Source organism: Nicotiana attenuata, unplaced genomic scaffold, assembly GCF_001879085.1.
Source record: "Nicotiana attenuata strain UT unplaced genomic scaffold, NIATTr2, whole genome shotgun sequence".
Classification (NCBI taxonomy): Eukaryota; Viridiplantae; Streptophyta; class Magnoliopsida; order Solanales; family Solanaceae; genus Nicotiana; species Nicotiana attenuata.
Window position 1 is genome coordinate 13,954 of NW_017675049.1, and position 16,786 is coordinate 30,739.

The window sequence follows — 16,786 nt, forward strand, 5'->3', positions numbered from 1 at the left end:
ACTGAGTTCTGCCAAACTCTAAGACAAACTCAACTAAGCATTTAAGGAGACTTGGGAGAAATATAAAAGGGCAGTCCAATGCATAAAGCATCTTGCATTCACATAGCCTACCCTGATGCAAGTATCAGTGGTTGATTCCGCGACTCGAACTTGTGAACATGATAGTTCAAGTTTCAAGTCGACTTATAATTGACGTATAATGCCTTCAAATTTCAATGATTCATTTCTGAAATTCAACACATATGGTAATACATTCTGAACTGCAGTAACAATTGTACAATATTAACTGAAAAATCTTTTCTCATGCACTTTCTTCACAATGTCTCGACAAGATGACATTTGCAGTAAACACACATTCCTAAGGAAACCACTCTTTTTTTGCAGAGTATATACTATACAGTGCTAACAAATTATAAAATTATTCCAACCCCAAGAAAAATCACATCTATAACACAAAAAACCTCAATGAATTTCTTTCGTAATCTTGAAGCACTTCCGGACCAAAAAGAAAAGAGAAAACAATAGCAGTAGCAGCAACAACAAACAAAAGCCGAAACACTAAAAAGCGAAAAAAGTTAAAGCACCTGCTAAGGATTAGAAGATCAGCTCTTGTAATAGTTAAAGCAGATCAGACATCCTTCTTCTGTGGTGAGGTAGTGTTACTCTAGGCTTTGGATCCGAGGAAGCGATAGTCTTGCTTTGTGGTTGTGGCAAGATCGATGGCTTAATATCTGAATCATCACACTTAATATCTCCTGCAATGGTATTAGTCTCACTATATCGTGATCTTTTATTTGAAGTTCGTAGCTGTGCTTTGAAACGACGGTCTGAAAAGCTGTTTGATTGTGAACCAGACAATTGGGTAGAGCTCCTAGCCCATGATCTCAAACTTTTTGGTCTGCTATGAATTTCCCTCTCTGCCGTACTCTCCCTTTGTCGACTGGCAACTGTGGCACTCATGAATCGAGGCACTGAGCTAGTGACCTTTGTTTTTAGCCCTTTCTCAGAATTTCTTGGAGTTACTGTGATTTCAGCAATGTTTTCCTTTGGGGTTATAGGAAAGGTTTCTTCATCTTCAAGTGGCTCATATTTCTTCACGAAAAGCCTTTTGTTCTCGCTCAACAAAAATTCAGCCTTCTGTATTTGAGTCCTGAGTTCTGTACATCCTTCTTCGGCTTCCTTCATTTGCCCCTCAAGCTCAGAAATTCTCTTTTCTCTTAGCTTCTTTGATTCCTGAATGGATGCAAACAATAAATAAGGATAAGCATCAAGGTCATCAGAGAAAATAGAAACTATTAAAGAAAACCAGAGATGATTACTTGTGAGAGTTCTCTGTTGCATTCTGCTGCTCTTGCTCTCTTCGCAAAGGTAAAGGAACATGTTGTCTCTCCAACATCCTCTTCATATGGGCTAACATGGATTAGCATCAAAACTTTTGATCTATCACCTAAAGCAGTAGGTTCAAAGAAATAAGACATGAACATTCCACGTTTAGACGTCTAAGAACAAAGACGAACAAGAGAGATTTTAACATCAACTGCTACGAAGTCAAATTTCAACATTCTTAACGGGACTAAGTTATCATTTTTTCAAAATGTGAAAAATGTAAAAGTTCTGACATGCATGTCTGTGTAAATTGTTGCTTCAGGAAATCAGAGAATTTACCAAGAGAATCCTTGAGAACTTGTGTCAATTTGCTATTTCTGCAACCAAAATTGGTAACTTCATTAGTTAAATCACACTACCAAATATTTCAACTCAAACCTCCTCAAGCTTTGGGCTGTACGTAATAGTAGAATACAGTCTAACTCAAGCAAGAAGAACATTGAGAAACTATTATTCTAATGCAGAAACGAAAACAAGAATTCTTTTTTAAGTCAGAAGCTCGTAAATATTCACCAACCTATAAGGAACATGGCCTCTCTTTCTTCTAAGAGCTGCGATAACATCACCTAGTGCAGAAAGAGAGAGATTTATTGCCCTCCCCTCGTCAAGGGTTTGTCCAATGGCTCCCGTTTTAAGTAGGCGCTCACTTCCTCCAAGGTCAACCATCCACAGTTTGCTTACTTCTGCTTTACCTCCCAAAGCATCCCCGTAGCGATATATACTGATCCTCGTCAAACTAAATACAAATAACTAAACAGGTTACTGAATTGCCAAAACCAAAGTAATCCAAATGACGAAGGGAAAGGCTTTTAAAAACCTACCAATGTGATCTGCTGGATGTTTCATTTACATTTGTCCAAGATGTGGATCTAACTCGCCTCCCCTTGTTATACCACCAAGTTGCTTTAGTAAAATTAGAGATTTCCACCTCAGTTAGACCATCGATTTCGACTGATCCTTTTGAATCTGTTTGAATGTTTAGATTGCTGTAGTAGAGTTAGCCAAGCTATACAAGGCAATTCTTAGCGGGTCATCAAATTACATCCTCCTTTTAACATAGAAGCGAGGACAAGATATCGGGAATTACCATCTTGGCGCAGTGTATGTCCGACTGGAAGGTCTTGGAGCAAGCAAATCCCTTAGGCTGCCCAAATAGACTTCGAGCATGCTAATCGAAAAAGTAAATGAAGTCGAGCTATCTAAAGAGGAAAGGTGAAAAAGCTCCTGAAGAACACGAGGAATGATCCCTCGAGACTCGGTGGTTCCCTCCTAAAGAACACAAGAAAAAACACCTAGTTCATTACCTATAAACATTCTTCACGACAATGTGATCATACAATAAGAATACTAACCATAGTATATGTCTTGCCAGTTCCAGTTTGTCCATAAGCTAATATACATACATTGTGCCCATCGATTGCAGATCTGAGAATTGGCTCAACCTCAGCAAAAACATCTTCTACAGAATGTTCAAGCATAACAAATGCCTTTACTGAAATTTCTTTGGAAATAAGATACAGTCAATATTTAGCACATAAATTTGTTACTAACCTTGGATTGCTTCCTGAGTGAAAACCTTGTCAAACTCAAATTCTTTCCTGCTACCACCGGATCTTACCACGATCTTCTCTGATTCAACTGAAATCGGTTGATGAGTTCTCCGTTTATCTGTTGGTAAAAATGGTCTAACCCGGGAAAACACTCGAATGCAACCTATATTTGGAAATATTAATGTCTCATTCACAATACATAAATGTTTATAAGATCTCAAATGAGGTAAATATCCAAGCTAGAAATCACCTTTAATGTCTAGTATCTTATTCAATGCTTCTCTTCTTTTTTCATCCAGAGATCTCTCTTTATTCCTCAAACTCCCAATTTCACCTGCAACACATAAAGAAAGTTCAGGTCAAGAAATTCTTAAAAACTAAGTCAAATTACAAATAAATCCCCAAAAAAGCCACCTTCTAAATTCAAAATCCTCTGCTCAAGCTGAAACTTTTCATCCTCTTGAACCACATTGACATCCATGAAATTTGAAGTAATCTCTTGAGAAACCTCATCTTCATTGAAATCTGGATTTGATCCTATTGGAGATGAATTCTCCAATACTTTCCCATTTGCCAAAGGCAATGACATATGTTCTTCTTCAGTTGAAACAAACATTGCTCAAGCCCCAAAAGTAGACATAAAAGGATAGCCTTTTTCAAGAAATTCACAAATTTGAGATAAAAATCCAATCTTTCTCAAGAAAAAGGCTAAATCTTTGGGACTAAAAGAACCCCAAAAAATCAAAATCCTTCAATTCTTGCTCAAATGACACTACAGCAGAAACTGAGCTGACCCACAAAAAGAAGCTGCTAGATCAACCAACCAAAGAACCCCCTTTGACAATAAAATATTACCCTTATATGTTTCAGATCCTATTTATAGTAAAATATATAAAGAAGTAAGATTGAAGCTACATCTGTTAAATAAAAAAAATAAGGAATCCAAGAATAAGTGCAGAAAGAAAACAAGAAAATGGGGTTAGTTTTTTCCTGACATCCTTGAAGTTGGAACCAATAAAGGAAACAAGTCCAAGAATAATACAAATATCTGGCTCTCTCTATATCCTTAAAAGATTGACATAATTATGCGCAAAATAGCATGAAGAGTAAAGATTTTAGGTGCTCTTTTCTTCCTTGATCAATGGGTTGTCAATTGTTTTCTTTTTAATTATTTTCTTTTCTGTTTTCATTTTTTTTCAATGATTGATCACTCCATGAGAACCCTGATAAAGGTGGAAAAATAGCTTTTCGGACAGTTGGACGGTTAATTTGACAATATAGTATTAACTTCTAGATTTTTCTTTTTTTTTTTTTTTGTTGGGGTTGGGGTTGGGGGGGGGAGGGGAATCTTTACAAGAGGTTCCTTACTTCCTGGGCAAATTAAAATGAGATGTGAGATAACCTTAAGAACAGACTACAGAGAGAGGAGTGGAGGAATAGTTTTATTTCCTTTTTTCTATTGTATATTTTTATTTTTATAGAGAATACATAAAGTACCCATTAAACTTGTCCGGAAAAATCATTTACATACCTAAACTTTACGGACGATCTTTTACCCCACTATTCTAAACTTAAGTGAATTTAATACCCCCTTCAGTGATGACCTGGCACAAGACGTATAGTTCACTTTGTAGCTGCGCGTGAAGGCAAAAAAAAAATAACTTAAAACTAATTCAGTGGTCCAGGTGTCGCTTTCCAATGGGATATTATAACTAATTAACTTAATATTATTATTTTCTCTTTTCTTATTCATTTTTCTTTTCTTTTTCGTTTTTTCTTTCTCTTTCTTCATTCATTATCCATACCCTTTTAAAAAACGAAAATATTATGTTAAAAAACAAAAAATATTTTTTTTTTCTGTTTTTACAAATTTGTTTTTTCAGTTTTTACAAAAAGAAAATCTTTAAAAAAATTGAAAAACTGAAAAAAAAACATTTTTCAAAAACGAAAATATTTTGTTGGAAATATTTTTTTCAGTTGATATTTCGTTAAAACTAATTATTTTTTTCAGTTTTTACAAAAAAAATATTTTGTTAAAAAAACCATTTTTTTCAGTTTTTACAATTTGTTATACAAAATCTTTTCAGTATCTAAACTGAGTAGATACAACTTTTTCAGTTTTTAAACTGAGTAGATACTGAAAAGATTTTGCAAAACAAATTGTAAAAACTGAAAAAAATAGATTTTTTAACAAAATATTTTTGTTTTTTAAAAACTGAAAAAAATATTTCCAACGAAATATTTTCGTTTTTGAAAAATGTTATTTTTGTCAGTTTTTTTAAAGATTTTCTTTTTGTAAAAACTGAAAAAACAAATTTGTATAAACTGAAATTTTTTTTGTAAAAACAGAGAAAAAAATTCGTTTTTTAACAAAATATTTTCGTTTTTTAAAAACTGAAAAAATTATTTTCAACAAAATATTTTCGTTTTTGAAAAATATTTTTTTTCATTTTTTTAGTTTTTTAAGAGAATTTTGTTTTGTAAAAACTGGAAAAACAAATTTGTAAAAACAGAAAAAAAAATTGTTTTTTAACATAATATTTTTGTTTTTAAAAAACTGAAATTTAAAAAAAAAAACTGGAAAAAAATGAAAATAGGGGTCTTTATGCGCGTGTAAACACAGCCACCACAATACCGGTTCAGTATTTTGAAAGAGGTATTAAATTCACTTAAGTTTAGAACAGTGGGGTAAAAGGTCGCCCGTAAAATTTAGGTGTGTAAATAATTTTTCCGGATAAGTTTAATAGGTACTTTATGCATTTTCTCATTTTTATATGTTTATATGTCGTCGACTATGTCAACATTATCCTAACTTGAATTATGAAACTTTTGACAAAACCAAAGTGGTGAAGTGTTCTCCACCTACAAATATTGGAACTCCACCACTACCCCAAAATTAGGAAAAGATAAATAATTTAAGAAAGATTATAAACCCATTTCCCAAAATTTTCTTATCAAATTGAAAAGCATAAAGTAAATTTAACTACTGGTTGACGGTATTGAGACTTCAACAATTTAGATGTCCTTCTATTTGTGCTGAAATGAAATCTCTTGAGTATACCCTTTTTTTCTCTTGTTTGACTAAAGTTTTTTTCATCAAAATACTATGTTATTTTTTTTTTTAATAAGGAAATATATAAGTTATTGCTATATTAGTAGATTTACATCAGAAGCGGATCTAGGATTTGAAGAGGTGGATCCAAGATTTAAACTCTATGAGTTCAACCTTCAATATTTTTGCATTGAACCTATTATATTTTTAAAGTTATGGATTCACATCTACTATTTGTTGTAATTTTAATAAATTTTTACACACAAATTTATACTACGCAACGAAAGTACCGGCTTCGGTTGAGCCCGGTACTAAAGGGCTGGATCCGCCCCTGCCTACAACGGTCTCAAGTCATATATCATCATCATCATCATCATATACTATATTATAAGTGTGAATATCAAAAATGAAAGTTAAAAGACAAAAATATCCATCAAAAGTTGAATGACGGTTATGCCCTTCACATAAAAATCAATATATTAAATATATATCTTTTGTTTGTGATTAAGCCAATAGTTACTACATTAAATAATAGTAACACCCGAACTCTTTCATCATCTATCAATTATACAGATTTAACTCAATGCGTATTCGTTTTTTTTTTTTACATTTTTCAGCAGTAATAATATTTGTTTATATATGTCTTGTGACTTTTTTTGTTTCAAATTATAAAAAAGTCTACAATAACGTATAATATCACTTGCCCCTTTCTCTTCATCCTGACAATCTATTATCAATGTTGAAATTATTTTTCCTATATAAGAACATTAATTCATTTTATTTGATATACCTCATTCCATCTGCAATACATAATCAATTTGTAGGTGTCAAAGTAGGTAAGTTTATTTCTCTTTCTATTGCTCTTTGTGACTGTTATGTTAATAAGTTGCTCCTAATCATATATAATTTTTTAGAGTTGTTATCATGAAATTGTACATCAAATTGATAAAAATCTTTTCCACCTTGGAATTTAAAATTTGAAATTATCTAACATTATTTATGATTTACAGCTTTAGCAACAATATTGCACAAATGTTTGTTTCCATAATTATTTTTTGATTCTTTTTCTTTTTAGTGTTGTTGCTATTGAGCATGGCTTCAATTCAGCATAATAAATTTTAAATATTTTTTTTCTCCAAACTATGCATATTAGCAACTCTTAAAGTTGAAAAACTACTTGGAATAAATAATAAATTACGAATTTTGTTGTCTCCATTATATGATGCTTTGAGAGATTATTTCTTAACTAGCATTAATTGTAGTATCAAACTCATTGTCAAATTTTAAAATATGCAAATTATATTTAAACCTGAATAATTATATTATTTTCTCTTTACTGCCTGGAGATAATATATTTATTTTATTTTACAACCTGAATGCAAATAGTTTGCGGTTCATCTTAATGTTTATTTATACCTATAATTGAACTTTCACCATCCATAAATGAAGATATGCTTTCATCTTATTTATTTGAAAGCAATAATAATAAATAAAGCAGAAGGTCAAAAAATTTCTCATTGTTGGCTTGTATTTTTCTGCAATATGTTCTCACACATGGATAAATATGTGTCACTTTCAAGAGCAATATCAATGGGCACAATAAAATTCTGGTTGTAACATATATCAGAATGGTAATACACCAACAATATCATTTATAAAATTGTATTAGCTAGGTGAGACACGATCATATCACATGTTTGTACCAAACAATATCATAATTAATTTTATTACACGTTGTACCTAAGTAACTTCAAACGATGCCTAATTATTTTACGTTCAAGAATCAAGTCGGCCGAATTGGTTCACCATTCCTCAGTTTGAACTTGTATTTTTCCCTTCAAATTTAGTGTAACTTATCGCATATATATTCTAATATTATTTTTATTAAGTAAAAATATCAGTATTAATTAGCGTGCTATACACGTGCAACGCACGTATCGGGAAATTAGTATAAGAAAAAAAGGTATAAGTACCCTTTGAATTGAGGTCGGATTTTCAATTTTCTTTTTTTTTTTAAACTCCGTGCTCAATCAAATACTTCAAATAAAATAAAAACAGAATAAGTATTTGGCATAAATTATTTTGTATTAGGACTAACTTCAGTTCAGTATCTCGTGTTACAATCTAATCTTTAGCGGTCTTCATAAGACAAAATCTAGAGATTATATATTTTGTATTAGGAACAACTTTATTCGGTGTCTCGTATTGCCGTCCAATCTTTAACAGTCTTCATAAAATAAATCTAGAAATTATATATTTTGTATTAGGGCCAACTTCAGTTCAGTATCTCGTGTCACCATCCAGTTTTAACGATCTTCATAAAACAAAATCTAGAGATTATATATTTTGTTCTAGGACAAACTTAAGTTCAGTATATCGTTTCACCATCTAATCTTTAACGGTCTTCATTAAAAAAATCTAGAGATTATATTTGGCAACATTTAAAATCTAAGTCAAATACAGGGCTAGCTCAGATAGATGTACGTAATATGATCCTAAGATTTATGCAGTAAAGACAGGACTAGCTCCCTCTGCGTTACGCCATTCTTACTGTAATTAAATTCAATCAAGCTACACTTGAAATCTTCATTGTCGATACTCGAGAATAACTATTAGATTTTTTTATTTTTTGTTATACTTAAAAATGTCAGTATTAATTAGCGTAATGAGAAAGTAATACAATAATAATTGGGTTCCTAGTCAAATATATATAAATATTTAGTAAATTTTTTAATACAAATACAGACTTTGAGCAAAAGCTATTGGGTTCACGGGAACCCATAACCTTAAAGCTGGATCCGCCCCAGATTTACATGGATGTTCCAAGCAACTTTGAGTCCTTGACGAATGTACTTGGTAAAAAAAAGTGGGTTAATCTCATATGGTCGCGAAATTTTATCTACTCTAATTGTAAAGTTACGTAATTAATTTTTTTATATTAAAATATTGCACTTAACCCACAAGAATAATAAATCACCAAAATTTTACCTACTAAAACAGTAAAGGAATGGCCCATCCATCCTTGCCCGTTGAATTTCATAACCCGTGAAGGCTAGGTTGTGTTGGGTAGGTTAAATCATTTTGGAAGTTCTAAATATAAGGATCTCCAGAGCATTGATGTAAGAATATAATATGTTAGCCTTAAGCAATGAAATCTTACTTTATCTGAGTTAGGATTAAGGACAGTATTGAATAATCAATACTAATCGGTGGGATAATTAAATTTGATGGTCTTCTTTCTAGGTTGTAGATGTAAAAGATATTACTTATTGGTTGAATCAATTAGAGTCGAGCCACTTGGAATTGAAGCCCGAGGCGAGTGAGTATAACCAACTATTGATTTTTGACAAATAACATAATTTTATACGAGTTATGCATGGTTAGAGAAATAGTTCTGGTAAAGCTAGCCACCCACATTTTAAGTATGAGCTTTCAATATCAACTAAGTACGAGCAATAAGTGTTGCAAATGAGATATGTCCCTTGAATATCAGTATTGACTATTGAGATTTCCCCAAGCCAAAGTGCCAAAATTGAGTTTTCAATATGAAGTACAATGTTTGAGTAGACAGATATACATGTGTTTGGCTCAAAAGTTAACAATATACTTTGTAAGCTAGAAAACAATCAAAAGTAAGAAAAGGGTAAATCGTAATCAACTATAATAGACCTAGAGATGTAAAGATGATGTTATTGTTGTAGATCTAGTATTGCAAAGTGATAGTATGAACTCAAGAGAATATGTTCGTTTGAGGCAGAGATAGAGAGAAAAAGTCAGAAAATGAGAGAGTTGTATTATTCCAGAATCCCCCCTTTACAATGTGAAGGTCTCCCTTATATAATAAGAGACCTGTCTCGAAATAATCAAAAAGTTACAAGAATAGGTAACGTCTTCCTAGTGAAGACACTGAGTCCTAAACGATGTCGCTTTTGTCCTCACGTCCGAGTCGTACCCACTACGTTAGTCGGCGTACACTCACTGGGCGTGCCCACTGGCGTAGAGACGCTGACGGTCAAATTTGACCCTATACAGTTAGTCTCTCCGCTCGTTGGAGACGCGTTCGGTGGGCGTCTTCGATGGGCGGAAATATAAACCTCGGCTTAGGAGAATTTGACCTCGACCAGGGGGGGCAATATGAATGAGGTGAAATGTATGACGTTGTTGAGCCACTGACGCGTGGCTTTCTTTTTGGAATGACGTCATCGCCTGTATGCGCCATTATTATATTTGCCCCTTCGATTTCTGCGCAACTTATCCCTATAAATAGGAGAGAAGTTAGATTCGATTCAACTTTCAAACCTTCGGAAAGCATTTTCTGATTTACTCCTTTGTCTTTCTTTCCTGTAACCGTTATTTCGTGAGGGACTCTCCTACTTCTGTTGAGACCACACTTCCTATCGCCAGTGCTTCGTTGCTTACGTAGGATAACATGACAAAACATGGACAGAGTAGTAAAAAGGCCAAAGATAATGCCCCGTCTAGGGTTCCGCCAACTTCCGGTGGTGAAGGGGAAAAGGCAGAGAAGGCCCTTGTTCCTCTCAGTGTAGACAACGTCCTTCCGAAGGAGATGCATGTTCGCAGGGATTTTCCAACTAAAAGCCCAGACCTTCCCTGGGAGCACAGCGTTTTATTACAATCCCACTTAGATGATCTTTGAGAGACGCACCATATTCCGGACCACGTGGAAATGGTTCCGGCCGGGACGGACTATGCCAATGTGCACCGGCCTGGGTACTGCACATTCTATGAGTACCCGTTCTTGATCGGTTACAATCTTCCAATCTACCCTCTGATGGAGGAGCTTTGCCGTTTTTACAATGTGTGTCCGGCTCAACTCACTCCTTACACCTTGAAGGTGTGCCGTATTATGACCACTTATGCGGCCAGGGCTGAGTGCAGCGTCTCGGTCCACCACCTCTTACAGTTATTCAGCCCTGGTTACCTGAGGGGTACCATGCTGCAGTTAAAAAGTCGTGGCACAAGGGGCTTGGTTGTTAAAGCCAATGACAAGACCAACCGCCGCTTTTGGCGTAAATATTTCTACATCAGGACGGAGCACCTGGTGTCGAATCCCGAAGGGTTCCCGAAAAGATGGAATCCAGAACGTAAGTATTTCTACTTGTAGAATTCAGGACTGCTTGCGCTTTTGACCATACGACCATTGTGATTTCTTTGCTTTTCCCCCCTTTTTATTCGCAGTGAGGGCTTCCCCACCCCAGTTTATTGATGACATTAAATCATGGGTGGAAAGAATAATACCTTACGCGGAGGAATGCCGTACCTGGGCTGCCTTTCTTCAACAGTACGGCCCGTCAGGTAATTCTTTGGCTATGGTTTGGAAGTTTCCTACGTTCTTGTTACCTGACCTATTCGTGTTAGCAGGTCGGAGCGTCCCTAAGAAGAAGAAGAAGAGTGTCGTTACCTCGCCTGGGGCGGGGACTGACTCTAAAGACGGATACATACCCTGTGGCTCCCCCAGCGATGGCGCCCCGGAGGTTCCTCAACCGCTGCCCATGGCGGTGTCCACAAGTGAAGCGACTCCTTCAATGCCATCCCCACGGCCTGTGGAGGAGACTTCTGAGGGCGAGGAGCCGTCGGAAAGGGAAAGACGCCGGTTGATAATTGGCAAGGGGATAGCCATAGAAGACGAGGGGGCGAGCGAGCCCCGTCGGGAGTTAAGGCCAGTTTTTATGGCAGATGTCATCCGTTCCGGGAGGTCGGCACCCCAAGGGAGGGCGGTTCCCGACGCCATCCTAACACGCATTCCGGAGAGCGGCTCGTCGGCTACCGTTGGAGAAGCGGGCGACGGTCCCAAGAGGGGGGGGCCTTGAGGCCGCCCATGCGGACGCAGATGCGTTAACGCGGGGTCCGGCCCGTGTGGGGATGACGGCAGGTAGATCCAACCGCCAAATTCTGATCCCATGAGGGTATAACCTGTTGCAACACAGCGAGCAGGCCGCAGCGGATATGATCCTGCTATGTGCGGCCGCTGAGCGTGAAATGTTAAAAGGTGTTAGCGACGGGGAACTATCCCGGAGGGTTGCCGGCGCAGCCTTGCAGGTATTTTTTGATTTTCTTCATGTATCGTAAAGTGAATTTTGATGCATACTGACTTGCCTTTCCTCATTTTTCTCTTCTTTAGACTCTCATCTTGGAGGTAGAGAGGGGGAGGCGGGCGCAAAGGAAGGCAGCCACCTTTAACAAGGTGGTAAAGAAATATCGGCGGTGTCGCGTCAAGCATCAGGCGCTGGCGGACCTACTCAAGCAAGACCCGAAATTTTGGGTTTTCCGTGAGGGTTTGGAGCAGTCGGGGGCCCGGCTGAAATAGAGGGTGGCCGAGCTGGAGCAGATCGACGAGCAGCCGATGACCGCTCTGGCTCGGAACATTGAGCTGGAGACTCTTCTTCAGTCTAAGGAAGAAGAGCTAGAGGTTGGCCGTGGGGTAGCGGCGGAAGCTGCTGATTTGCGGATCAAGGTTGCCGCTTTGACCACCAAACTCGATGCCAAGGCGGCTGATATTGAAGTCCTTAAGCGGACTGCTGCACCAAGGCCTGACGAGGATGCGCATCGTGAGGCGCATGATATATGGGTGTACGCCGAGGCCAGATTGGTCGTATTCGAGGAGTTCTTAGCTGCGGGTCGAGCCACTGAGGCGGAGGTTCAGGAGCAACGGCGTATAGCCCGTGTCGCCCGTGAAACTTGTGGGTATAGTCCCCTCGATTAAATGGAAAGATAGGGCAAGCTCTATTTTTACCGTATACAGATAGTCCCCTCGTTTCTTGGAGTGTAATGAGAAGAAACGAACCGAGCCTTTGATTTATACCTCGACAAGTTATGACGTCACCCTCGTGACGTAAACGACGGAAGCGACTGAAGCGTTGCGTCGGTACAGTTCCCAAAATCATTAATGAGCGTCAGTTGATGGTCGGCCACTAGTGTCGTCAAACCGTCATAGCAAACATAAGTAGATATTCTTCATAATTTTCTCAAACTTTACTTTCAAAACTTCTCTTAATCTTCAAAACACTCCACTTCCTTCAAGTTTTTTCAATGCTGCAAGTTCTTCGAATCCTGTTGTCAACCTTTTCTCAAAATAACAATCTCATCTTCTTCTTTCTCTAAATACACATAAAAATGGCAAAAACATCAAAAACCGTTCCTCAAAAGGAGAAAGCTTCTTCATCGCGGCCGGCCAGCGATAAAATGCCGGTGGAGCCACGCATCGAGGAGTGTATTCCCCGGGTGTGGGATCTTACTTCCAACTTCAAAGTTGAGAACCCTCATCGGTCCCTGGCCGATGTGAGCCAATGTCGATATATATATGCTCAATAACTGAGGGCGACCTTAAGCAGGTGAAGAAAGATTGCCATTGGGAAGGCAAAGAGGTGGTGATTCCGACCCTCGAAGAGGACATCACTACATATGTGAAAGGGTTCTTAAGTGTTTGCACTTACCCTTTTACGATGGGTCCCGTCGATCCTGTTATCCTCAACTTTTGCCGCCAATACCGAATAAACCTAGTCTAGATCCATCCTTCTTTTGGCGCATTGTCATTTTGCTTTGATTCTTCGTGCAAGTCCGAAGGGATTCCTTTTACCCTCGGCCATCTCATTAGACTGTACAGTCCACGTCTCTATCGAGGTAGATTAATAAGGCTTCAGCGTCGGGCTACCAAGGTGCTATTCTCGAGCATAGACAAGGACAAGGATCGAGGATGAATGGGTTGGTTTGTCCGAGTGAGGACTTCCGACATAATCCCGGCAGAGAAGATGCCATTCCCCGAAGAATGGAACATGAAGCGTGAGTACAAATTCACCTATAGCTTCTGTTTATTGTTTTGTTTCTTTTGCCTTTTCTTATTGACACCCTTTCCTATGATGCAGCGGTTTCTTGGGTGCCTGGTGCAATCCCGAACCTTGAAGACTGGGTTTGGAAACTGGCCTTGACCTCTTCGTATATTGAGGGCTCGTGGCGCGATTTAGAAAAGGGCCGATGGGAGGCCAAAAATTGCGATAAGCTTCTTTACTCGTGTTTGATGCTCTTCTGAAATGTTTCTTTCTTTTTTATTTCTACTTGACTTCCTTTCATACAGGTCTCAAAGACAATGCTGTCATGAGGCCCCAGTATGGGGAGGAGGAGGAGGCCCCAAAGCCGGCCAAGGATAAGAAGAGGAAAAGGGTCTCGCCCTCCGATACTCCAAATCCCAAGAAGAGCAAGGCTCGCAGGTCGAAGAAAGATACCGCTGCCCTGCCTGCGGATGTAGTTTAGCAGCTACGAGATGAAGAACAGGAGAATGAAGATGCTGCCTTAGAGTTAGTGGCTCGAAAGAGGACCGCCGGGGTCCCGAAGGCCGCTGAGCCAGTGATGATCGAAGAGGTTCAGCCTCGGACCTAGGGGATCTCGGAAGATGGCCCGAGCAAAGTCCCAGAGTTGTCGGAGGCCGAAGATGCCTCCCGTCGTGACGGGCAATCGGTGGACGTACCTGAAGGGTCCAGTTCTGAAGCCCTTCGAAACGAAGAGAACGCCCCAAGTGACTCACTTGGGGCAATAGATATTAGTGATTCACTGCCCCTCCCCATATTTTTCGAGGGGCAAATTCAGGAAGCCCAGGCCATGGGGACCCTCGATGTGGGAACAACCCACGAAGGGGAGGACCTTTTCCGTGGTTGCTTCACGGGGGTCAAAGATGCTTCTGATATGGGTGATGCATCGAGTATCTTTGATGAGACTCACCGTTCCTAAGTCAGGTAAGCCTTAGCTCCCTTTATCAATATCACTTTTGTTTTTATTTCCTCTTGTGTGATTTTCTTTTCTGAATTCACTGATTCAGTAAATGAAGAAAAGGCTGCCATTTAGAAGGGAAACTACACGAATTACCAACAAAAAGATGAACTATGTACTTTCAAGAAATAATTTACAGACCAACAACCACTATGATCTGAGGCAATTACACATTTGCAAATCGTGTACTTGCTATACACAGGTAAAAACACAACAACAAAAGCTATTCACTTCACATGGAAACTTCATCTTGTTTGGAAACTTCGGAAACCTTTGTTTAATGTCGGAGGTGATTAAGGTCACTGCCGGAGATTAAGGTCACCGCCGGAGATTAAGGTCACCGCAAAAATTTGTTAATAAAAACATGATACTTTTGAGGAAACTAAAGATACCTTTGATTCTTTGAAGTCACAGCAGTCGATCTCTTAGTATTCTCACGGCAGCCGATCTCTTTGAAGTCTTCGTTCTGGGTGAAAGCCTGAAACTATCGCCGTTTGCCCATTTCTGACTTTCTGAAACTATCGCCCTTTCTAAATTCTAATTCCCTAATTTTTAATCCCTAATTGAATGAAAGACTAGAGAGTGGGCCTTATTGGGTTGGGCTGGGGCGCTGGGCATTAGATTAGATATACAACTTGGGTTGGGCAGTATAGCTATAGGTCCAACTTAAAAGTCTTTAAAAATTCGGTATTTCGGTATACCGAAATTTCAAGATCCTAATACCAAGGACCATACTAAAATACCGAAAATGTAATACCGAACTAGACCAAAATACTAAAAACCCCTAAACCAAAATACCGAATTAATTCGTTCCAGTTTGGAATTAGTTTTTTCGGATTTTATGCCCACCCCTAGCGTCGTTAAATCTTTTCTTTAGATTCTGAATGATGGTCTTGTTTATTGATTCGGCCTGTCCGTTCCCACTAGGATGGTACGCCGTCGATAATATCCTTTTTATTTTGTGATATTCGAGGAACTTTGTTATTTTGCTGCCGATGAATTGTTTTCCATTGTCACATACTATCTCAGCAAGTATCCCAAATCGGTATATGATGAGATCTCAGATGAAGTCTATAACTTCTTTTTCTCTGACTTTCTTGAAAGCCTGTTCTTCAACCCACTTAGAGAAATAGTCAGTCATAAATAAAATCAATTTAGCTTTACCCGGGGCCGATGGCAGAGGGCCGACAATATCCATTCCCCGTTTCATGAACGACCATGGGGATAGGACTGAATGAAGTTGCTCCGCGGGCTGGTGGATCATCGATGCATGTCTTTAGCATTTGTCGCATTTTCGAACGAACTCCTTAGTATCTTTTTCCATATTGACCCAATAGTACCCTGCTCTGATGACTTTGTGAACCAGTGATTCGGCACCGGAATGGTTCCCGCAAGTACCCTCGTGAATTTCTCGTAGGACGTAGTCGGTGTCTCCTGGACCTAAACATACTGCCAACGGCCCATCGAACATCCTTCTGTACAATGTTCCATCTTCGGCCAATGTGAATCATGCAACTTTCTTTCGCAGAGTCCTCGATTCCTTAGGATCCGACGGAAGCTTCCCGTTTTTTAGATAATCGATATATTGTTCCTCCAATCCCAAGTTAGGCTTGTGGAGTTTATTTCGGCGTGGCCTTCTTCGACTATCGACTTTGAAAGTTGTACGACAGTTCCAGATCTAATTTCGTCGTCTTCGAATGATGGCCCCAAATTTGCAAGGGCATCGGCCTCACTGTTCTGCTCTCGAGGCACATGCTGTAGGGTCCATTCTTTAAACCAGTGGGTTACCTGCAGTTTGTCCAAGTACCTCTGCATTCGATCTTCTCGAACCTCGAAGGTCTTGTTGACTTGGTTAACCACGAGTAGGGAATCACATTTGGCCTTGATGACCTCTACTTCCAAACTTTTAGCCAGCTCGAGACCAGCAATCATAGCCTCATACTCGGCCTCATTGTTAATCAACTTAGGGGTTTTGATAGATTATCTAATCGTATTGCCTGTGGGAGGCTTCAAAACG

The 16,786-nt window shown here is 38.5% G+C and overlaps 1 protein-coding gene across 2 annotated transcripts; it reads right to left on the bottom strand.

The window, feature by feature from the left end:
* Window positions 1–249: 249 nt before the first annotated feature.
* Window positions 250–4,190, bottom strand: LOC109219602 (kinesin-like protein KIN-14U). Of its 2 annotated transcripts, XM_019384069.1 has the most exons (10): window positions 3,351–4,190; window positions 3,187–3,270; window positions 2,938–3,099; window positions 2,739–2,845; window positions 2,474–2,655; window positions 2,208–2,372; window positions 1,904–2,122; window positions 1,666–1,703; window positions 1,320–1,447; window positions 250–1,233 (listed from the first exon to the last, which is right to left on the bottom strand). In XM_019384069.1, exons 1-10 carry the CDS (start codon window positions 3,550–3,552, stop codon window positions 619–621), a joined length of 1,902 nt encoding a protein of 633 aa, XP_019239614.1. In that variant the 5' UTR covers window positions 3,553–4,190; the 3' UTR covers window positions 250–618. The 2 variants fall into 2 exon arrangements, with proteins under 2 accessions (XP_019239614.1, XP_019239615.1); XM_019384070.1 differs by lacking the exons at window positions 3,187–3,270; window positions 3,351–4,190 and having other exon boundaries at window positions 2,739–2,811; window positions 2,938–3,024.
* Window positions 4,191–16,786: the final 12,596 nt, after the last annotated feature.

Excerpts from the sequence above, each read along its gene's own strand:
- LOC109219602 (XM_019384069.1), bottom strand. The coding sequence starts at position 3,552 with ATGTTTGTTTCAACTGAAGAAGAACATATGTCATTGCCTTTGGCAAAT. Across the intron at positions 1,448-1,665 it reads AGTTCTCAAGGATTCTCTTG|GTGATAGATCAAAAGTTTTG; the intron begins GTAAATTCTCTG and ends CTACTGCTTTAG. Across the intron at positions 1,234-1,319 it reads GCAACAGAGAACTCTCACAA|GAATCAAAGAAGCTAAGAGA; the intron begins GTAATCATCTCT and ends GCATCCATTCAG.